Below are 24116 nucleotides of genomic sequence, written 5' to 3'. Positions count from 1 at the left end.
CTGCCTGCCATCCAGCCTGCCTCCCTCTCTGCCCTGCCATCCAGCCTGCCTCCCTCTCTGCCTGCCATCCAGCCTGCCTCCCTCTCTGCCTGCCATCCAGCCCTGCCTCCCTCTCTGCCTGCCATCCAGCCTGCCTCCCTCTCTGCCTGCCATCCAGCCTGCCTCCCTCTCTGCCTGCCATCCAGCCTGCCTCCCTCTCTGCCTGCCATCCAGCCTGCCTCCCTCTCTGCCTGCCATCCAGCCTGCCTCCCTCTCTGCCTGCCATCCAGCCTGCCTCCCTCTTCTGCCTGCCATCCAGCCTGCCTCCCTCTCTGCCTGCCATCCAGCCTGCCTCCCTCTCTGCCTGCCATCCAGCCTGCCTCCCCTCTCTGCCTGCCATCCAGCCTGCCTCCCTCTCTGCCTGCCATCCAGCCTGCCTCCCTCTCTGCCTGCCATCCAGCCTGCCTCCCTCTCTGCCTGCCATCCAGCCTTGCCTCCCTCTGCCTTTCCATCCAGCCTGCCTCCCTCTCTGCCTGCCATCCAGCCTGCCTCCCTCTCTGCCTGCCATCCAGCCTGCCTCCCTCTCTGCCTGCCATCCAGCCTGCCTCCCTCTCTGCCTGCCATCCAGCCTGCCTCCCTCTCTGCCTGCCATCCAGCCTGCCTCCCCTCTCTGCCTGCCATCCAGCCTGCCTCCCTCTCTGCCTGCCATCCAGCCTGCCTCCCTCTCTGCCTGCCATCCAGCCTGCCTCCCTCTCTGCCTGCCATCCAGCCTGCCTCCCTCTCTGCCTGCCATCCAGCCTGCCTCCCTCTCTGCCTGCCATCCAGCCTGCCTCCCTCTCTGCCTGCCATCCAGCCTGCCTCCCTCTCTGCCTGCCATCCAGCCTGCCTCCCTCTCTGCCTGCCATCCAGCCTGCCTCCCTCTCTGCCTGCCATCCAGCCTGCCTCCCTCTCTCCCTGCCATCCAGCCTGCCTCCCTCTCTGCCTGCCATCCAGCCTGCCTCCCTCTCTGCCTGCCATCCAGCCTGCCTCCCTCTCTGCCTGCCATCCAGCCTGCCTCCCTCTCTGCCTGCCATCCAGCCTGCCTCTCTCTCTGCCTGCCATCCAGCCTGCCTCCCTCTCTGCCTGCCATCCAGCCTGCCTCCCTCTCTGCCTGCCATCCAGCCTGCCTGTCATCCAGCCTGCCTCCCTCTCTACCTGCCATCCAGCCTGCCTCCCTCTCTGCCTGCCATCCAGCCTGCCTCCCTCTCTGCCTGCCATCAAGCCTGCCTCAATCTCTGCCTGCCATCAAGCCTGCCTCCCTCTCTGCCTGCCATCCAGCCTGCCTCCCTCTCTGTCTGCCATCCAGCCTGCCTCCCTCTCTGCCTGCCATCCAGCCTGCCTCCCTCTCTGCCTGCCATCCAGCTTGCCTCCCTCTGCTTTCCATCCAGCCTGCCTCCCTCTCTGCCTGCCATCCAGCCTGCCTCCCTCTCTGCCTGCCATCCAGCCTGCCTCCCTCTCTGCCTGCCATCCAGCCTGCCTCCCTCTCTGCCTGCCATCAAGCCTGCCTCCCTCTCTGCCTGCCATCCAGCCTGCCTCCCTCTCTGCCTGCCATCAAGCCTGCCTCCCTCTCTGCCTGCCATCCAGCCTGCCTCCCTTTCTGCCTGCCTCCCTCTCTGCCTGCCATCCAGCCTGCCATCCAGCCTGCCTCCCTCTCTGCCTGCCATCCAGCCTGCCTCCCTCTCTGCCTGCCATCCAGCCTGCCTCCCTCTCTGCCTGCCATCCAGCCTGCCTCCCTCTCTGCCTGCCATCCAGCCTGCCTCCCTCTCTGCCTGCCATCAAGCCTGCCTCCCTCTCTGCCTGCCATCCAGCCTGCCTCCCTCTCTGCCTGCCTCCCTCTCTGCCTGCCATCCAGCCTGCCTCCCTCTCTGCCTGCCATCCAGCCTGCCTCCCTCTCTGCCTGCCATCCAGCCTGCCTCCCTCTCTGCCTGCCATCCAGCCTGCCTCCCTCTCTGCCTGCCATCCAGCCTGCCTCCCTCTCTGCCTGCCATCTAGCCTGCCTCCCTCTCTGCCTGCCATCCAGCCTGCCTCCCTCTCTGCCTGCCATATCCTGCCTGCCTGCCAAAAATATACGATGATGTACATTTAAGAAACAAATCTGGGTCACAGGTTTGTCGAGTATGGTTAGGCTTATGAAGTCAGCCGGTCCCTCCCCCACCATCGACACCCCCCTCCAACCCATACACACTCTCTCAAAGGTCATGTGGTTCACCTCGCTGGCAGGCTAGCCAGCCTGCCTGCCTGCCTGCCTGCCTGCCTGCCTGCCTGCCTGCCTGCCTGCCTGCCTGCCTGCCTGCCTGCCTATCCCTCCCTCCTTAATTCTCACTACTTCCCTCCCGTCCTGCCTACCTCCTTGCATCTCTCCCTACCTCCCCCTCCCTCCTAGCATCTCTCCCTCCCTTTCTGACTAATTCTCCCCCTCTCTCACTGATTCTCCCCCCTCTCTCATACTGCCTCCCACCTAAGCTTCCCCATCCATCCACCCACCAGTCAGCCATCACTGACGCAATGCGTGCATTTGGAGCCAACATGGTGCACAGATGTTTCTTGATTGTGCAGATATGTAAAACAAAAGCACAGAATGAACATTCCAGCCTTATGACAATTCAAAATAATAGAAATAATAGGCCGTGAATCTGTTAAGTCACAGTGGGCAAACTGCACTATCTCCCACCCACCACCACAGGCCGGGGTGACGCTTGGCGGACCCCTTCCTACCCGAACCAACCTCAATCGGGAAACTGGAAGTTTCGGATAACTAAAGTTCGGAAACCAAGTGGTGCTCTGTATATATGTGTGTGTGTGTGTGTGTGTGTGTAATTACCTAAGTAATTACCTAAGTGTAGTTACAGGATGAGAGCTACGCTCGTGGTGTCCCGTCTTCCCAGCACTCTTTGTCATATAACGCTTTGAAACTACTGACGGTCTTGGCCTCCACCACTTTCTCACTTAACTTGTTCCAACCGTCTACCACTCTATTTGCGAAGGTGAATTTTCTTATATTTCTTCGGCATCTGTGTTTAGCTAGTTTAAATCTATGACCTCTGTGGGAACCGACCTGTGAGATTTATATTTATTTAATTTATATGAATTTATATTTACGTTAATTTGTATACTTCGATAGCAATTTGTATAATGATAAGTGGACTGTATTTCTGCAATAATCTCATAATCTCACAAATCGATCCTCTACACATTAGGGGGGGTTTATTAGTTTATATATATGCAGCCAATCAAACTACAGTAATAGCTACATACATTGATGAGGTTCCTTATCTTATAGTACAGCAGGTTAGTCCACCAGGTATAACTAGGGTGTAGACACCAAATTATCCTCTTTGAGTTAGCTTCCATCACCCAGTAACTGGTGCACATAATCTTGCATCCTCGTCTTGACCTGTCAAAAGTGCGCTAGCTGTGAAGCCAGAATCCTATATATGACAAGCTATATCAGAGAAAACACTATACAGTACATGGAACATTAAAGACCTGGCTTAATTACCTTTAGTATGAGGCGATTTCGCGTTCTAACCGGCTAACCCTATATCCTGACATTAATGGCCATAAATGAATGATAAACGGGTTTCGGATAGACACTTAACTTGTATTTGTAGACAGCGTGTTGACAATGGTACACCTTTGGGTTCCATAACACTACGTCCAAGTAAATTTAACAGGAGCCGAATTTGCTCCCGTGTGAGCCTCTGGTCTCAATAAACAATGTCTGCCCCTTCCTCCTTCTGACGCCTGGCCTACTTTGTCCAGATTTCAGAAAGTGATAGAAGGGTCACATTTACTCTACTTTAATATTGATAATTAAGTTAATTTATATAAGATGTTTTTATGATGGTAAAGTCCAAAGACTAATGTATTTAAGAATAATTCCCACCATAATAGCTGGTGAATTATAATAGTATGTGGTGATGATATCCCGTTTTCTATAGACGGTAATTCCACTACAAGTTACGTTTTCTATGGGTAACTTGTTGGTAATACAGCTATTATCTGTATGATATTAAATGGTGTCGGATTTTCCGACAACCTCTTGTTCTTGAAATTCCAGGTCTCAGGAAGTCTTCCCTGTCGATTTTATCAATTCCTGTAACTATTTTGTATGTAGTGATCATATCACCTCTTTTTCTTCTGTCTTCTAGTTTTGGCATATTTAATGCTTCTAACCTCTCCTCGTAGCTCTTGCCCTTCAGTTCTGGGAGCCACTTAGTAGCATGTCTTTGCACCTTTTCCAGTTTGTTGATGTGCTTCTTAAGATATGGGCACCACACAACAGCTGCATATTCTAGCTTTGGCCTAACAAAAGTCATGAACAATTTCTTTAGTATATCGCCATCCATGTATTTAAATGCAATTCTGAAGTTAGAAAGCATAGCATAGGCTCCTTGCACAATATTCTTTATGTGGTCCTCAGGTGATAGTTTTCTATCTAGAACCACTCCTAGATCTCTTTCTTTATCAGAATTCTTTAAAGATTTCTCACATAATATATAGGTTGTGTGGGGTCTATGTTCTCCTATTCCACATTCCATAACATGACATTTATTAACATTAAATTCCATTTGCCAAGTGGTGCTCCATATACTTATTTTGTCCAGGTCTTCTTGAAGGGCATGACAGTCATCTAAATTTCTTATCCTTCCTATTATCTTAGCATCATCAGCAAACATGTTCATATAATTCTGTATACCAACTGGTAGATCATTTATGTACACAATAAACATCACTGGTGCAAGAACTGAACCCTGTGGTACTCCACTTGTGACATTTCTCCATTCTGATACATTGCCTCTGATTACTGCCCTCATTTTTCTATCAGTCAGAAAATTTTTCATCCATGATAGAAGCTTACCTGTCACCCCTCCAATATTTTCCAGTTTCCAGAACAACCTCTTATGTGGAACTCTGTCGAAAGCCTTTTTTAGGTCCAGATAGATGCAGTCAACCCAACCATCTCTTTCCTGTAATATCTCTGTGGCTCGATCATAGAAACTGAGTAAATTCGATACACAGGATCTTCCAGATCGAAAACCATACTGTCTGTCTGATATTATATCATTTCTCTCTAGGTGTTCTACCCATTTAGTTTTGATTAGTTTTTCCAATACTTTCACTATTACACTTGTCAATGATACAGGTCTATAATTGAGGGGGTCTTCCCTGCTGCCACTTTTGTAGATTGGAACTATGTTAGCCTGTTTCCACCCGTCTGCTACGATTCCTGTACACAGGGATGCCTGAAAGATCAGGTGAAGTGGAATGCTGAGCTCAGATGCACATTCTCTCAGAACCCATGGTGAAACGCCATCTGGGCCAGCTGCTTTGTTCTTACCGAGCTCCTTGAGCATTTTTTCCACTTCGTCTCTAGACACCTCTATGTGTTCTATGTTGTTCTCTGGAATTCTTATTGTATCTGGTTCCCTAAAGATTTCATTTTGTACAAACACACTTTGGAACTTTTCGTTTAGTGTTTCACACATTTCCTTTTCATCTTCCGTGAATCTATTTCCCATTTTCAACCTCTGAATATTATCCTTTACCTGCAATTTGTTGTTTATGAATTTATAGAATAGACCTGGTTCTGTTTTACATTTGTCCGCAATCCCTTTTTCAAAATTTCTTTCTGCCTCTCTCCTCACTGCCGTGTAGTTGTTTCTCGCATCTTTGTATCGCTGGTATGTTTGGGGGTTCGGCCTCTTCCTGTATTGATTCCATTTTTGTGTCTTTCGGTCTCTAGCCTTCTCGCAATTTCTATTGAACCAATCCTGTTTCCTAGTTCTGCATCTCTGTTTTGGTATAAATTTTTTTGTGCCTTTATCATATATTTCACAAAACTTGCCATACATCTCATTCACTTCCTTGCCTAGCATCAAGTCTGTCCAATTATACTCACTAAAAAAATTTCTAAGGTCACCATAATGTCCTCTCCTGAAGTCTGGTTTTTCAACTGCTTCAACCTCCTTATTTTCTTCCAGCTTATAACGCATTGCATACTTTATTCCCAAAAAGACATGGTCACACACATGGTGTGTGTGTGTGTGTGTGTGTATGTATGTATGTATGTATGTATATATATATATATATATATATATATATATATATATATATATATATATATATATATATATATATATATATATATATATATATATATATACAGTATTATTAAATATGACCGAAAAAGTAAGATTAATAATTCTAACACAAATTTTCTCAATCTTTCGTACATTTCTTTTCACTGTTGGAGGTAAATCAAAAATCAATTCTCCAAAATTCATTTTTATTTCTAGTCTGACGCGACACGAGCGCGTTTCGTAAAACTTATTACATTTTCAAAGACTTTAGTTTACAAATACACAACTGAATAGAACTTACGCATCTCCGATTTTATATCTACATTTGAGTGAGGTGGATGGGGTGAGGTGGCATTAATAGGGTATTAATTTCATCAACACAAGACAGAACAAGAGGTGGCATTAATAGGGTATTAATTTCATCAACACAAGACAGAACACGAAACAATGGGTATTGAATAGAAGTGTTTGTAGAAAGCCTATTGGTCCATATTTCTTGATGCTTCTATATTGGAGCGGAGTCTTGAGGTGGGTAGAATATAGTTGTGCATTAATTGGCTGTTGATTGCTGGTGTTGACTTCTTGATGTGTAGTGCCTCGCAAACGTCAAGCCGCCTGCTATCGCTGTATCTATCGATGATTTCTGTGTTGTTTACTAGGATTTCTCTGGCGATGGTTTGGTTGTGGGAAGAGAACCAAATCTCTTCCCATCATCAAGCATCAAGAAATATGGACCAATAGGCTTTCTACAAACACTTCTATTCAATACACATTGTTTCGTGTTCTGTCTTGTGTTGATGAAATTAATACCCTATTAATGCCACCTCTTGTTCTGTCTTGTGTTGATGAAATTAATACCCTATTAATGCCACCTCACTCAAATGTAGATATAAAATCGGAGATGCGTAAGTTCTATTCAGTTGTGTATTTGTAAACTAAAGTCTTTGAAAATGTAATAAGTTTTATGAAACGCGCTCGTGTCGCGTCAGACTAGAAATAAAAATGAATTTTGGAGAATTGATTTTTTATTTACCTCCAACAGTGAAAAGAAATGTACGAAAGATTGAGAAAATTCGTGTTAGACATATTAATCTTACTTTTTCGGTCATATTTAATAATATATGTCTACAGGAAAGACTGCTACCAAAATATACTAATATATATATATATATATATATATATATATATATATATATATATATATATATATATATATATATATATATATATATATATATATATATGTCGTACCTAGTAGCCAGAACTCACTTCTCAGCCTACTATTCAAGGCCCGATTTGCCTAATAAGCCAAGTTTTCCTGAACTAATTTATTTACTATAATTTTTTTCTTATGAAATGATAAAGCTACCCTTTTCACTATGTATGAGGTCAATTTTTTTTTATTGGAGTTAAAATTAACGTAGATATATGACCGAACCTAACCAACCCTACCTAACCTAACCTAACCTATATATATAGGTAAGGTTAGGTTAGGTAGCCAAAAAAAGCTAGGTTAGGTTAGGTTAGGTAGGTTAGGTAGACGAAAAAACATTAATTCATGAAAACTTGGCTTATTAGGCAAATCGGGCCTTGCATAGTAGGCTGAGAAGTGAGTTCTGGCTACTAGGTACGACATATATATATATATATATGTATATATATATATATATATATATATATATATATATATATATATATATATATATATATATATATATATATTAGTATATTTTGGTAGCAGTCTTTCCTGTAGACATATATTATTAAATATGACCGATAAAGTAAGATTAATATGTCTAACACGAATTTTCTCAATCTTTCGTACATTACGCTTCACTGTTGGAGGTAAATCAAAAATCAATTCTCCAAAATTCATTTTTATTTCTAGTCTGACGCGACACGGGCGCGTTTCGTAAAACTTATTACATTTTCAAAGACTTTAGTTCACAAATACACAACTGAATAGAACTTGCGTATCTCCGATTTTATATCTACATTTGAGTGAGGTGGAAGGAGTGATGTGGCATTAACACAAGACAGAACAAAATGTGGTATTAATAGGGTATTAATTTTATCAACACAAGACAGAACAAGAGTATTAATAGGGTATTAATTTCATCAACACAAGACAGAACACGAAACAATGGATATTGAATAGAAGTGTTTGTAGAAAGCCTATTGGTCCATATTTCTTGATGCTTCTATATTGGAGCGGAGTCTTGAGGTGGGTAGAATATAGTTGTGCAATAATTGGCTGTTGATTGCTGGTGTTGACTTCTTGATGTGTAATGCCTCGCAAACGTCAAGCCGCCTGCTATCGCTGTATCTATCGATGATTTCTGTGTTTACTAGGATTTCTAGATTTCTAGAAATCCTAGTAAACACAGAAATCATCGATAGATACAGCGATAACAGACGGCTTGACGTTTGCGAGGCACTGCACATTAAGAAGTCAACACCAGCAATCAACAGCCAATTAATACACAACTATATTCTACCCACCTCAAGACTCCGCTCCAATATAGAAGCATCAAGAAATATGGACCAATAGGCTTTCTACAATCACTTCCATTTCAATACCCATTGTTTCGTGTTCTGTCTTGTGTTGATGAAATTAATACCCTATTAAATACCACCTCACCCCATCCACCTCACTCAAATGTAGATATAAACAAATCGGAGATATGTAAGTTCTATTCAGTTGTGTATGTGTAAAGTCTTTGAAAATGTAATAAGTTTTACGAAACGCGCTCAAGTGTCGCGTCAGACTAGAAATAAAAATGAATTTTGGAGAATTGATTTTTGAATTACCCCCAACAGTGAAAAGAAATGTACGAAAGATTGAGAAAATTTGTGTTAGAATTATTAATCTTACTTTTTCGTTCATATTTAATAATATATATATATATATATATATATATATATATATATATATATATATATGCGAACAAGCCTGAATGGTCCCCAGGACAATATGCAACTGAAAATTCACACCCCAGAAGTGACTCGAACCCATACTCCCAGGAGCAACGCAACTGGTATGTACAAGACGCCTTAATCCACTTGACCATCACGACCGGACAAAATGAGGTGATAGCCGAGGCTATTTGAACCACCCCACCGCCGGCACTCGGATAGTAATCTTGGGCATAGCATTTTACCAAATCACCTCATTCTTTGGGGCACACGTGAGGAACACAAATGCGAACAAGCCTGAATGGTCCCCAGGACAATATGCAACTGAAAACTCACACCCCAGAAGTGACTCGAACCCATACTCTTGGGTATGGTAATTTGGAGATGGGTATGGAGGTGATTTGGTAAAATGCTATGCCCAAGATTACTATCCGAGTGCCGGCGGTGGGGTGGTTCAAATAGCCTCGGCTATCACCTCATTTTGTCCGGTCGTGATGGTCAAGTGGATTAAGGCGTCTTGTACATACCAGTTGCGTTGCTCCTGGGAGTATGGGTTCGAGTCACTTCTGGGGTGTGAGTTACCATTACCCATCAATACCCATTTTTTCGTGTTCTGTCTTGAGTTGATACTTTTAATACCCTATTAATATCCTCTAGTGTTCTGTCTTGTGTTAATGCCACATCATCCTTCCCACCTCACTCAAATGTAATGCCACATCACCCTTCCCACCTCACTCAAATGTAGATATAAAATCAGGGAAACGCAAGTTCTAATCAGTTGTGTATTTGTGAAGTCTTTGAAAATGTAATAAGTTTTACGAAACGCGCCCGTGTCGCGTCAGACTAGAAATAAAAATGAATTTTGGAGAAGTGATTTTTGATTTACCTCTAACAGTGAAGCATAATGTACGAAGGATTGAGAAAATTCGTGTTAGAATTATTAATCTTACTTTTTCGGTCATATTTAATAATATATGTCTACAGGAAAGACTGCTACCAAAATATACTAATATATATATATATATATATATATATATATATATATATAATAAATATAATAATATTATTTACAGTATAATGTTATTTAACCACTTAACTGCGCCAACCGAGTATTCTCGGTCGGCGGGAAACTGCGCCAACCACGAAAACTCTTTTTGATTTTTCCGTACCCATTCTAAATGTGTACGAGGTTGGTTGTGTACGAAATGGACTCTTAGGACCTCCAGTGAGAGGAAGCCATTCGGAAAAAATCCCAGAATGCCCTAGGGCTGCTGGCTGGGTTAGTACCGAATGAGCAACCATCGGTGGCGCACGTGCCTCTGGCTCCCAAACATCTCTCCGACGTGCGGTGTTGAAAGATAATGTTCTGTCGGTGAAATTCAAACCTTATTGTTTGAAGAACATAAGGGTCATAATATTGGTGAAGCTAGGCGCAATAAGGACCTAACAAAGGTCAGATGCAAGTGATACAGCCCCTATGAGGACAATACAGTGAGCGTATCCAGTTGTAGATCTGAGCGTTATCCTTGCAATTCCTATGCTATTTCCAATTTATTTAGATGATACATAGATGAATCGTTTTCTGCGTTCAGTGATGATGCATGTGATACAAGTAGCATAGACACAAAAAATGTGCCAACATGACTAACAATTCAAGGAGAAATGGTCCCAGTGACCAGTCTGTGTACTGGCTCTGCAAAAAGGATGATGTAACTTTTTTTAAATTGATGGAAATCCTGGATAAAACTCCCGCCGAAAACAGAGAATTACTAATTAATGCCTGCATAGCAATTTCTAATGTCTTCAAACAAACTGTACATGACACCAAGGTTATACCTGCTTGATACCTGGTTGATGGGGTTCTGGGAGTTCTTCTACTCCCCAAGCCCGGCCCAAGGCCAGGCTTGACTTGTGAGAGTTTGGTCCACCAGGCTGTTGCTTGCAGCGGCCCGGAGGCCCACATACCCACCACAGCCCGGTTGGTCCGGCACTCCTTGGAGGAATAAATCTAGTTTCCTCTTGAAAATGTCCACGGTTGTTCCGGCAATATTTCTTATGCTTGCTGGGAGGACGTTGAACAACCGCGAACCTCTGATGTTTATACAGTGTTCTCTGATTGTGCCTATGGCACCTCTGCTCTTCACTGGTTCTGTTCTACATTTTCTTCCATATCGTTTACTCCAGTACATTGTTATTTTACTGTGTAGATTTGGTACTTGGCCCTCTAGTATCTTCCAGGTGTATATTATTTGATATCTCTCTCGTCTTCTTTCTAGTGAGTACATTTGGAGGGCTTTGAGACGATCCCAATAATTTAGGTGCTTTATTGCGTCTATGTGTGCCGTATATGTTCTCTACGTAAGGTACAACCAGCTGTGGCACAGAGCTCGGTGGCAGCGGCGCCTGAGCAGGGCACGGAGTCGGGGATGCCTGAGCAGGGCGCGGAGTCGGGGACGCCTGAACAGGGCGCGGAGTTGGGGACGCCTGAGCGGGGCGCAGAGTCGGGGGCGCCTGAGCGGAGCGCGGAGTCGGGGACGCCTGAGCAGGGCGCGGAGTCAGGGACGCCTGAGCAGGGCGCGGAGTCGGGGACCCTTGAGCAGAGCGCGGTGTCACAGGCCCCGGAGCAGAGCGCGGTGTCACAGGCCCCGGAGCAGAGCGCGGTGTCACAGGCACCGGAGCAGGGCACAGTCTCGGGGACACCGCAGCAGAGTGCGGTCCCTGGCAAAGGGAAACAAACAAAACAAGGCCCCAAAATCTGTTGGTATTACAAATGGGCTACCTGTAAGCATGGGGAATCGGGAAGAATAAATGGAACATGTACATACGATCACCCTAGAAAGTGCAGGAACCTCCTCAATACAGGTAAATGTACCAAAAGCTGTGAATTCTTTCACCCAGAAGTTTGCAAGAACTCTTTGGACAGGAAAGAGTGCTTCAATGCTGAATGTCCAGCTTTTCATACAAGAGGTACCAGGCGAATAAAACCGACAGACTACCACTATGAAAACAGCAACTACTCCATCGACCGGGATAATTTTTTAGCAAGAGGAGGAGGAGAAGAATGGCGAAAAATGACCAGACTCTACCACCAACTCAGTCAAATGCTAGAGAGAACGCAAACACAGTGGCCTCCTTACCAGAGCCTCAGATATTAACACCAAGTAAAGCATCCAGCACTTCCACTAACACGATAACATCATTTATATTTGCCAACATCCAGGGTATAAAAACACGCAAGTCCAACAAAGTTCACTTTATAGATGGTCTCCTTCATGAGGCAAATGCAGTGTTTGCAGCCCTAACGGAAACTCACACAAAGGACTACCTTGATGGTGAAATATGGATCTCAGAATACAATCTCTTCAGATGTGATAGGAAACACTGGCTTCAGGGTGGGGTCAGCCTCTACATCAAAGACACTCATCTGTACTGAGCTGCTAAACACCTCAAATGATATGGTGGAAGTGCTGATAGCCAAAATAGAGATCTTAAATGTAGTTGTTGTCCTTGTATATAAGTCACCGGAGGCAAAACCTCAGCAGTTTAAAGACCAACTAATGAAAATAGAGCACTGCTTGGAAAACCTCACAAATCCAGCTCCGAACATCATCCTGCTTGGGGACTTCAACCTACGGCACCTGAAATGGAAGCACCTGGCTAATACAGTAATATCAGAAAGAATACCAGGAAGTAGCCTAAATGAACAGGCACATAAAAAGAAAAAAGAAAAAGGCGATAAGAAACACAAAGGCAGGCACAAAGAAAAGGCGATAACATCTAGGTCAGAAAGAGCTGTAGAAGAAGCTAAAGTAGTAGATAAAATTGTTGGCCTCGTAGAAGATCTTACAACCATAAAGAATGTGTGCGACTACAAGAGAATAGGCAGGTACGTAAAAGGGAAAGATCGACTTTTGAGGATCACCCTAAACGGTGCCAAATAGATGGAAGAAGTACTAAGGAATGCTAGAAAATTGCAAAGTGATGAGGATGGGAAAGGATGGTCGTTAAGACGAGATCTTTCAAAAGAAGACAGAGAGAAGCTGAAACTGAACCTCGCCGAGGCAAAACATTTAAATGAGAGCAGGAATGAAGAAGAAATAAATTCTTTTTTCTACAAAGTGATAGGGGTAGGCAAACCAGTAAAGTGGTACATAAAGGCAAACCAACAAAATCAATAGAGAGAGGGGGAGGGAAGAATAAGGAGAGGGGGAACAAGTTCCTGAAGATTGCATACACCAACATAGATGGAGTGAGATCGAAGATACTGGAGTTAAGTGATGTAATACAGTTGCAGACACCAGACATTGTTGCACTCACGGAGACAAAGCTTGAAGATGTAATTTTAAATGAGGTCATATTCCCAAGGGGCTACTCAATTTGGAGACGGGACAGAAAAATTAGGAAAGGCGGTGGCGTTGCTGTGCTGGTAAAAGAACACCTAAAGGTGAACGAAATAATGACTGCCAATCCACAAGAAGTTGACATAATAGCACTAGAGATCTGCCATGAGGATGATAAACTAATGATAATAAATGCATATAGTCCACCGCCAAACAGCACATGGTCAAAGGAGGAGCTAGATAGTAAACGTGAAGGTCTTATAGCAATAATGAGAGAGATTATAGCGAGAGCGGATAAAGATAGATCACGACTGTTGATAGTCGGTGACTTCAACTTGAAATCCATAGACTGGGAAGCATATGAAGCTAAAACAGAAGATTTTTGGACCTGTAAATTTGTAGACCTCATCCTGGAAACATTCTTGTATCAACATGTTAAACAAGCTACGAGGATGAGGGAAGGGGACGTTCCCTCCATGCTAGATTTGATATTTACCAGGAAGGAGGAAGAGATATTTGACATTCAGTACCTTCCTCCCTTGGGTAAAAGTGACCATGTCTTTTTGGGAATAAAGTATGCAATGCGTTATAAGCTGGAAGAAAATAAGGAGGTTGAAGCTGTTGAAAAACCAGACTTAATGGAGAGGACATTATGGTGACCTTAGAAATTTTTTTAGTGAGTATAATTGGACAGACTTGATGCTAGGCAAGGAAGTGAATGAGATGTATGTCAAGTTTTGTGAAATATATGATAAAAGCACAAAAAAATTTATACCAAAACAGAAATGCAGAACTAGGAAACAGGATTGGTTCAATAGAAATTGCGAGAGGGCTAGAGACCAAAAGACACAAAAATAGAATCGATACAGGAAGAGGCCGAATCCCCAAACATACCAGCGATACAAAGATGCGAGAAACAACTACACGGCAGTGAGGAGAGAGGCAGAAAGAAATTTTGAAAAAGGGATTGCAGACAAATGTAAAACAGAATCAGGTCTATTCTATAAATTCATAAACAACAAATTGCAGGTAAAGGATAATATTCAGAGGTTGAAAATGGGAAATAGATTCACGGAAGATGAAAAGGAAATGTGTGAAACACTAAACGAAAAGTTCCAAAGTGTGTTTGTACAAAATGAAATCTTTAGGGAACCAGATACAATAAGAATTCCAGAGAACAACATAGATCACATAGAGGTGTCTAGAGACGAAGTGGAAAAAATGCTCAAGGAGCTAAGTAAGAACAAAGCAGTTGGTCCAGATGGAGTTTCACCATGGGTTCTGAGAGAATGTGCACCTGAGCTCAGCATTCCACTTCAACTGATTTTTCAGGCATCCCTGTGTACAGGAGCTGTAGCTGATGTGTGGAAAAAGGCTAACATAGTTCCAATCTACAAAAGTGGAAACAGGGAAGACCCCCTTAATTATAGACCTGTATCATTGACAAGTGTAATAGTCAAAATATTGGAAAAAATAATTAAAACTAAATGGGTAGAACACTTGGAGGAAAACGATATAATATCAGACAGACAGTATGGTTTTCGATCTGGAAGATCCTGTGTAGCGAACTTGCTCAGTTTTTATGATCGAGCCACAGAGATTTTACAGGAAAGAGATGGTTGGGTTGAATGCATCTATCTGGACCTAAAAAAGGCTTTCGACAGAGTTCCCCATAAGAGGTTGTTCTGGAAACTGGAACATATTGGAGGAGTGACAGGTAAGCTACTAACATGGATGAAAAATTTCCTAACTGACAGAAAAATGAGGGCCATAATCAGAGGCAAGGTATCGGATTGGAGGAATGTCACGAGTGGAGTACCTCAGGGTTCAGTTCTTGCACCGGTAATGTTCATTGTCTACATAAACGATCTACCAGTGGGAATACACAATTACATGAACATGTTTGCTGATGATGCTAAGATAATAGGGAAGATAAGAAACTTAGATGATTGTCATGCCCTTCAAGAAGACCTGGACAAAATAAGTATATGGAGCAACACTTGGCAAATGGAATTTAATGTGAATAAATGCCATGTTATGGAATGTGGAATTGGAGAACATAGACCCCACACAACCTATAAATTATGTGAGAAATCTTTAAAGAATTCTGATAAAGAAAAGGATCTAGGGGTGGTTTTAGATAGAAAAATGTCACCTGAGGACCACATTAAGAACATTGTGCGAGGAGCCTATGCTACACTTTCTAACCTTAGAATTGCTTTTAAATACATGGATGGAGAAATACTAAAGAAATTGTTCACGACTTTTATTAGACCAAAGCTGGAATATGCAGCTGTTGTATGGTGCCCATATCTTAAGAAGCACATCAACAAACTGGAAAAGGTGCAACGACATGCCACTAAGTGGCTCCCAGAACTGAAGGACAAGAGCTACGAGGAGAGATTAGAGGCATCAAATATGCAAAAACTAGAAGATAGAAGAAAAAGAGGCGATATGATCACTACGTTCAAAATAGTAACAGGAATAGATAAAATTGAACGGGAAGAATTCCTGAGACTCAGAACTTCAAGAACAAGAGGTCATAGATTTAAACTAACGAAACAAAGCTGCCGGAGAAATATACGAAAATTTACTTTTGTAAACAGAGTGGTAGACGGTTGGAACAAGTTAAGTGAGAAGGTGGTGGAGGCCAAAACCATCAGTAATTTCAAAGCATTATATGACAAAGAGTGCTGGGGAGACGGGACACCACGAGCGTAGCTCTCATCCTGTAACTACACTTAGGTAATTACACTTAGTTAATTACATGCAAATGACCTGCTACGATGTGCGATAGGTTTGCCTTAAACCAGCAAATAGTAGAACCAACTAGGAAGGAGAACACGCTGGACCTTATTTTCACTAATAATGATGAGTTGATCGGGAACATAATGATTACAAATACCTGTTACTCAGATCACAACTTAATTGAAGTTCTGACAACCATGGGGAATGGACCTTCAAAACCAGTCCAGATTCCTGGTGGAGGAGATTTCAGCAAATTCAACGTCAATAATAAACAGATAAACTGGGAGCAAATAAACCAGGACTTCACAGAAATAAACTGGGAAGAACAGCTAGAAAATGCAAACCTGAACCAGTGCCTGGAAAAAATAAGCTCAGTAGCACTAGAAATATGTTCAAACCGCATACCCCTAAGAAAAAAGAGAAAGAGATGCAGATTGGAACGGGAACGTCGTTCCCTATATAGGCGAAGAAAACGAATCGCGGAACAACTTGAGAGTCGCACCCTATCTCAAGAACGGCGAAGAAGGTTAGGTAGAGAAATAGAAACAATTGAACTCAAGCTACAAGAATCATACAAAACCCAGGAGAGGCAAAGAGAGCAAAAGGCCATCAGTGAAATAGAGAGAAATCCGAAATATTTTTTCTCCTATGGAAAATCAAGATCAAAAACCACATCTAGTATCGGGCCCCTGCGAAAGGGAGATGAAACTTTCACCGATGACAACAAAGAAATGAGCGAGTTACTGAGGAAACAGTACGACTGTTTTCAGCAAGCCATTAAATGCACTAAAGATTGATAACCCAAATGAATTTTTCATGGATATGATACCAACATCAAATCATATATCAGACGTCGCCCTATCCCCACTAGATTTTGAAGAAGCCATAAACAGTATGCCTATGCACTCTGCACCAGGCCCGGATTCTTGGAACTCCATATTCATCAAGAACTGTAAAAAACCACTATCGCAGGCCCTTCACATTCTGTGGAGACAAAGCCTAGATACTGGCGTTATCCCTGATATACTAAAAACAGCAGAGATAGCACCACTCCATTAAGGAGGAAATAAGGCAGAGGCAAAAAATTACAGACCGATAGCACTAACATCGCACATCATAAAAATTTTGAGAGAGTGCTAAGAAGTAAGATCACAAAATACATGGAATCACAGCATCTCCATAACCCCGGACAACATGGTTTCAGAACAGGGCGCTCTTGCCTGTCGCAGTTGCTGGACCACTATGATATGGCATTAGATGCTATGGAAGACAAACAAAACGCTGATGTAATTTACACAGATTTCGCAAAAGCTTTTGATAAATGTGACCATGGTGTTATTGCACATAAAATGCGTTCAAAAGGAATTACCGGGAAAATAGGCAGATGGATCTACAATTTCCTGACTAACAGAACCCAATGTGTAATAGTCAACAAAATAAAATCCAGCCCATCAACCGTGAAGAGCTCAGTCCCCCAGGGTACTGTGCTTGCTCCAGTACTTTTTCTCATCCTCATATCGGACATAGACCAGAACACAACCTATAGCACTGTATCATCCTCTGCAGATGACACTAGGATTTTCAGGAGAGTTGGCAACATAGAGGACACGGCAAACCTCCAATCAGATGTAGATCAGGTCTTTCTATGGGCTACAGAAAATAATATGGTATTTAACGAGGATAAGTTCCAGCTCATGCGCTACGGAAAAATTTAACATATAAAAACAGAAACCACGTACAAAACTCAGGCAAACCATAACATTGAACGAAAAGGCAATGTAAAGGATCTGGGCATACTCATTTCGGAAGACCTTACCTTTAAAGAACACAATAAAGTAGCCGTCACAACTGCAAGAAAAATGACAGGTTGGATAACAAGAACTTTTCACACTAGAGATGCTATACCGATGATACTTTTCAAAACGCTTGTGCTCTCTAGAGTGGAGTACTGCTGCACAATGACAGCCCCTTTCAAAGCTGGAGAAATTGCTGACCTGGAGAGCGTGCAGAGATCCTTTACTGCTAGAATCCACTCAGTAAAACATCTAAATTACTGGGACCGACTAAAGAGCCTAAATCTGTACTCCCTTGAGCGCAGGTGGGAGAGATACATAATAATTTACACGTGGAAAATAATTGAGGGACTGGTCCCAAACCTGCACACAGAAATAACATCACATGAGACCAGAACACATGGCAGGATGTGCAGAATACCCCCGTTGAAAAGCAGAGGTGCAACAGGTACTCTGAGAGAGAACTCTATCAACATCAGAGGCCCGAGACTGTTCAACATGCTTCCACTACACATAAGGGGCATAACTGGCCGACCCCTCACAGTGTTCAAGAGAGAACTGGATAAGCACCTCCAAAGGATACCTGATCAACCAGGCTGTGACTCATACGTCAGGCTGCGAGCAGCCGCGTCTAACAGCCTGGTTGATCAGTCCAGCAACCAGGAGGCCTGGTCGACGACCGGGCCGCGGGGACACTAAGCCCCGGAAGCACCTCAAGGTAACCTCAAGGTAAGGTAGATGAACAGTGTTAGTGGCTTCCATTGTCGTGTTTTCTATTGATATTTTCAAGAATACCTGAATCTCTTCCTGACTGACGGACACTCTCTGAGGCTAGCTGAATCTCTTTCTGTGTGGGACCTGACAAAGCGATCATTCCAAGACTACCTTACAAATTGATCTTTTCCCATAATCTTTTCAATACTACCTTATGCTTTACAAGCTTGGTTACATACAACCTACAAGTACTAAAGCCAAGGGTGTACGTGAGTGTGTTATTTGCAAGCACACAGAATGAAGAAACAGGAAGCAAAAATTTATCTGTACCTGATGCAACGAGAGCGAAGTAGCACTTTGCACCATAGACTACTTCGTTGATTATTACTCACTTCCGAAGTACTGAGGTGTAATACAGTGTGTTACTGTGTAAATAGTGTGTGAAACTGTACATATTGTAATTTTAGTGAATTTTTAACAAGTAATATTGCGACAATAAACATTTATTATGGACACATTACTGACAAATGTATCACAGTTCCATGAAACATTGTGAACGTTCTACTGTATACATATTGTAAAGGACACAAATATGCATCATATACGATAAAAAAGCTCATAAAACTGCATTCGAAATACATAGAACAAATAATTGAAAATATATTTGTGGCAACACCCGGTGCTTGAATGGCCCACGTGACCGTGTCTGGCCGATTCATGCACGGACGACCAGACCGTGATGACGTCACAGCGCACCTTGTCCACGTCCCCACAGCCAAAGTAAGTGGAATTTGGTATTTATTTTTACATAGACATGTTCAGGGAAGGGGATTTATCATTTTATGAAGAAAAAAGAATGTTTTGGAACACTTTATTTTATGCGCACAAGGGGAATTTCACAATAAACTCGGCGCAGCACGGTGGTTTAAAACAAATTATTTGATAGGATTGTTCATACAGTACATATTTTAACAATTCCCTAAATATGTTCCACAGGTAATTAAATATATAGGTAAATATATAGAAGGGTTAGTATGTTTATTGATTTGGTCCTTGATAAAACTGTTGTGAAGTAGTAAGTAAATAATAACTTGTACAGTATATTATTATTGTCATGGTCTATCTCTTGCAGGCTAACTACACCGACCCTCTAACTAAGCTGCGATTTGCTGATGCATCTGAATTCTACAGAGTTCGAGACCTTCCAATGGACATTGTCAATGGTCTCTTAGAATTAAGGAAAGCAAATAGTATTGTTGGTTAAATTTACACTGGCATAAGTTATTTACACATTGAAGACTGTGTATAGTAACTATATTAAACATTACTGTATTCCTTAATATTTTTAGTAATCCATAAAAGTTAAACATTTATATAAATACCATAATAGTTTTCTGTGGGAAGGGCAACTATGGTGGCTCCTTGTTGATAGCCACCTGGATAGTTCTACCCAATTTAATCCATGCCAGGCTCTTGTGAGTCATTATAACCCTACTGTGGACCAGAGGTCTAAACCTGACACTCTCTATATAGGAGCAAGGAGAAGAGGATAGAAGATTACCCTAACCAAGAAAAGGTTAAGGTGAGCCAAAACTAACAGTCGGCAAGGTAAACAAACCCTAAAAAATAAGAAAGCAAGACTGAATTATGTGAACCACTGGTTGAGTAGAATTTCACTCCATACGTAACCTGAACGCTGCTAGTGGTCACGTGCCTATCTTGTCGATCTCTCAATTAGATCGTTTCATTTATTTGCCTGGTGTGCACTGCTTTGCTGTCGCTATTACTCTTCTCATTCTTGTGATCTCTCCGAGTCTCGATTATTTAACTAAGTGTTGGCTGTCCGGGATACTGTTCATCCTGCGGGGTTAGGTGCTTGCGTATTTGCAATTACACACAGAAATCACAATAGCATGATGCATTAAATTAACAAATCCACAAGGGCCGTGATGAGGGTTCGAACCTACGTCAGAGAGGATCCCAGATGCGCCTTAATCGATTGAGCTATTTTACACAATTCCCCCATGCACCCGAGCTCTGTCAATAAGCTGTAGAACAGCTTATTGAGGAGGTGGAACAGCTTATTGGGAGAGCTCGGGTGCATGGGGAATTGTGTAAAAACCTGGTTTATGTCTCGGAGAGACTACAGGATCCGTGGTAGGTCAAGTTGATTTTCCAGTTGCAATTCTTATACCATGTTGTAGCTCAGTCGATTAAGGCACGTCTGGGATCCTCTTGGACGTAGGTTTGAACCCTCGTCGCGGCCCTTGTGAATTTGTATTTGCAAAGTTTTTTTTGCTATTTTCTTCATGATGCATGTTTTTATATCTCGCTTTTGAGTGTAACTAATTATCTGTTCAACTCAAACTGCATGTGCCTAGAGTATTTGCTGGTGTTGCCCTTGCCCAGCCAGGGTTGCCTTCTCCGGTGGGTTTGGGTGGCTGTTTTCCAAAGGTTGACTCCCGGTGGAAAGGGCCTCACTCTTTGCAGTGCACTCCTGTTTGACTTCTATGAGACTTTGTAGAGGGAAGCAGATTATTTTTTTTTTAATTGTAGAATAAGAGTCTTTACATGCTCATTCTCTGGCATCCTCACACTCTCACGAACTACCAACTCCCATAGGCTGTTTTCAGTGTTTGTATTCTGCTTCTGACCTGCCTTAACGGATGGTTTTTGTGTCTGAAAGCCAAGGTTCTGATCCTTCCCATCTTGCCAGGTTCTGGGTTCTGGTGAATTGTCGAAGGTCCTAATTGGTTTAATCATGTGTCTAGACTTGTCTGGGTCTGATCTGGGTATTTTGGATGATGTCTCTCCATTCTGCTTGAGTCTCTGGTAAGCCTGGATGTGTGGGTCTGGCTTATTGTGGAGAGCACCCAGGTTTCCCGTCTTTGGCTCGTGTAGTTGTGTGGGAGTTCTTCCTTTTCCTGAATAGTGTTTCCTCTTGGTGGGGTTTGGCTTCGGGCACTGTACCATTTCATACAAGAAGCTAGGATCTTAATCTCGGGGAAAAGGCTTCGGCAATTAATAAATCAGAATATTAGGAGCATGGTTGTAATTTGTACACACTATTGAAACGAGACAAAGATATTACTAAGTCCCAAAACTTGGACTCTCCTAACAATCAAATATATATATATCCCCAAGCTCCACTTGGTCACTACATGGGTACACTGGAATAGTGCACAGTACTTCAGAAGCCAGATTTTGGCTTCTGATCCTCGGTAGGCTTATAATGACTCAGAAAAGCCTGGCGTTGATTGAATTGGAGTAGTTATCCAGGTAACTTGCAACGAAGAACCACCAAGAACCCACCAGAAAGAGGCATTTCATTACATTCCACACAGGTTATTTATACTTCATAAAAATTAAAATACATTATTTGTTGACTGAAAAAAAATATAATAATAACCAAAAGTAGTAAATGTAGTGAAGAAGCACATCTGTATACAGTATGGTGCAATCACATTGATAAATATATATAGAAAGAGAACAGTGTCCACAATCTAAGTACAGTATATTAAATGCTTTCATTATTTTAGATATCAGTTAATAATTAACACAATTCCAAGTACAGGGGTACCTCGGTTTAAGAATTTAATCCGTTCCTGGAGACAGTTCGTAAACTGAAGCAAATTTCCCCATAAGAAATAATCGGAAATTAATTAATCCGTTCCTGACTCCCCAAAAACGACACTTCAAACTAAATTTTATATCTAATTCACCCAAATCTACACTACAAAAGTATGTTCAAGTTATTACTTACCCTTGCTGATGACTCCTGTTGGCGTATGGAAGAGGGTGAGGAGGAGGAGGAGAGGTGTTACTGTTTGGAAGGGGAGTCCCCTTCCATTATAACATCAGGCAGTGAAGATTTTTCTGGAGTGCACTCTCTGGCACGTTTTGCCTGCATACCACTAGGTCCTGCTTTCTCTGGGTGAGTTGTTTCAATAAAAGTTTGCATTTCTTCCCACATCTTACACCACTTCCTAATTATTGAGGATAGGACATTCTCTACTACCTCATCCTCCTCTGAAGAAATATCCTCAGCTGCCTCTTGATTTCTTGCCTTGAACCTTATCACTGGCTTTCTTCGGACCCATGGCTAGATATATAATAACAACTTTTATGCTCAAATGGCAAAAAATCCAACAAAAATGTTTAAATTCTTGTGAAGAATTCAGGCGGGATAGTCACTGGGCGCGAGGCACTGTTAAACTGAGGCGCGATCGCCGTGCCATCACGTGCTAGGTCGGCTGTATGCATATCAACAAACTCGTAACCTGATGCAAAGTTCGTGTCCTGATTAAAATTTTCCAAACAAATCGGACTCGTAACCCGAAATATCACAATTTCTTCTAAAGATATTCTTCTTTCTCAAGTACTTTACACCTCGTCCTTTTCTCTCTTTTTTATCTCGTCTCATATTTAAATTGCCTGAGAAATCCATCTCATTTAGAAAGAAATGCCAGCTTGAAATGCCAGTAAGGGACCTTACAGCTGAGTAAGGGGCCTGACAGCTGAGTGGACAGAGCTTCAGATTCATAGTCCAGGGGGTTCTGGGTTCGATCCCCCAGTGGAGGCAGAAACAAAAATGGGTAGAGTTTCTTTCACCCTGATGCCCCTGTTACCTAGCAGTAAATAAGTTCCTGGGAGTTAGACAGCTACTACGGGCTGCTTCCTGGGGGTGTGTAACAAATAGGAGGCCTGGTTGAGGACCGGGCTGCGGGGACGCTATGCCCCAAAATCGTCTCAAGTAACCTTAAGAGAATCTCAAGATAGCTCATTCTCCAAGTTTTCTTTCCACCATTGCCACAATTGGTTACCTCAATAAACTTATTTCAAATTCAATTGCCACAGTTCTAGTTTTCTTGAACTCGCTCCAATTATATTAGTAGAAAAAAAATTCATGACTGTTTTCCACTTTCTAATGAGTGGACTGGTTACTTCACGCTCGCTGCCGTGTTTTGTGTTGTGCTGTGGCCAGGTGTTCCTCATCACTACCGGGGCGGCATGCGCTTAGGGGCTTCCTTCCCTAAGCGCCCTGTGAGTACTGCCTCTGCGTGACCGGGTTATCTTCCCTGGGGCGTTCGGGAACCATTCTCGTAAAGGTTCTTGCTGCTCGGCATTTGCCTTGCCCTTGGGGCCAACTGGGGCTTGGGGCCCTTGTTTGGCCTTGGGCAGGGACTGGTATTGTGCTGGTTAGGGCATCAAGGTTTTGCGCGACCTTTAACCTACGCGGCGACCGGTTCCTATTGCCTCTGGGGACGGTGTACTTTTGCGGGATTTTTCTTTTGTTTTTATTTACATTTGCCTGGTGGGGGTTTGCCTAGTGCGGCTATAGTTCCACTGGTAGTGTTTGTTGGCCCTTTGCTAGGCCCCAGTGATTGTGCACGTCGCACGGGTTTTCAGTGTTAGCATCTACCCCTTGTTAGTTTTGGGTGTTAACCGGTTAGCAACACCCTGCCCGGGCTTCCCGTAGCAGTCAGCCTACGGGCCCTGGAAAA

At 42.9% G+C, this 24116-nt stretch overlaps 1 protein-coding gene across 1 annotated transcript in view; it reads left to right on the top strand.

Moving 5' to 3' along the window:
* Window positions 1-19947, top strand: part of LOC138356365 (INO80 complex subunit C-like) — a 75413-nt gene extending 55466 nt beyond the window's left edge. Inside the window, exon 4 of the mRNA XM_069312306.1 lies at window positions 19745-19947. Coding sequence (XP_069168407.1) covers window positions 19745-19876 — 132 coding nt within the window. The 3' untranslated portion in view covers window positions 19877-19947. The remainder of the gene's footprint in view (window positions 1-19744) is intronic.
* The last annotated feature ends 4169 nt before the right edge of the window (window positions 19948-24116 follow it).

This window comes from Procambarus clarkii, chromosome 72 (genome assembly GCF_040958095.1).
Source record: "Procambarus clarkii isolate CNS0578487 chromosome 72, FALCON_Pclarkii_2.0, whole genome shotgun sequence".
NCBI lineage: Eukaryota > Metazoa > Arthropoda > Malacostraca > Decapoda > Cambaridae > Procambarus > Procambarus clarkii.
This window is presented reverse-complemented; position numbering and strand designations above follow the sequence as displayed.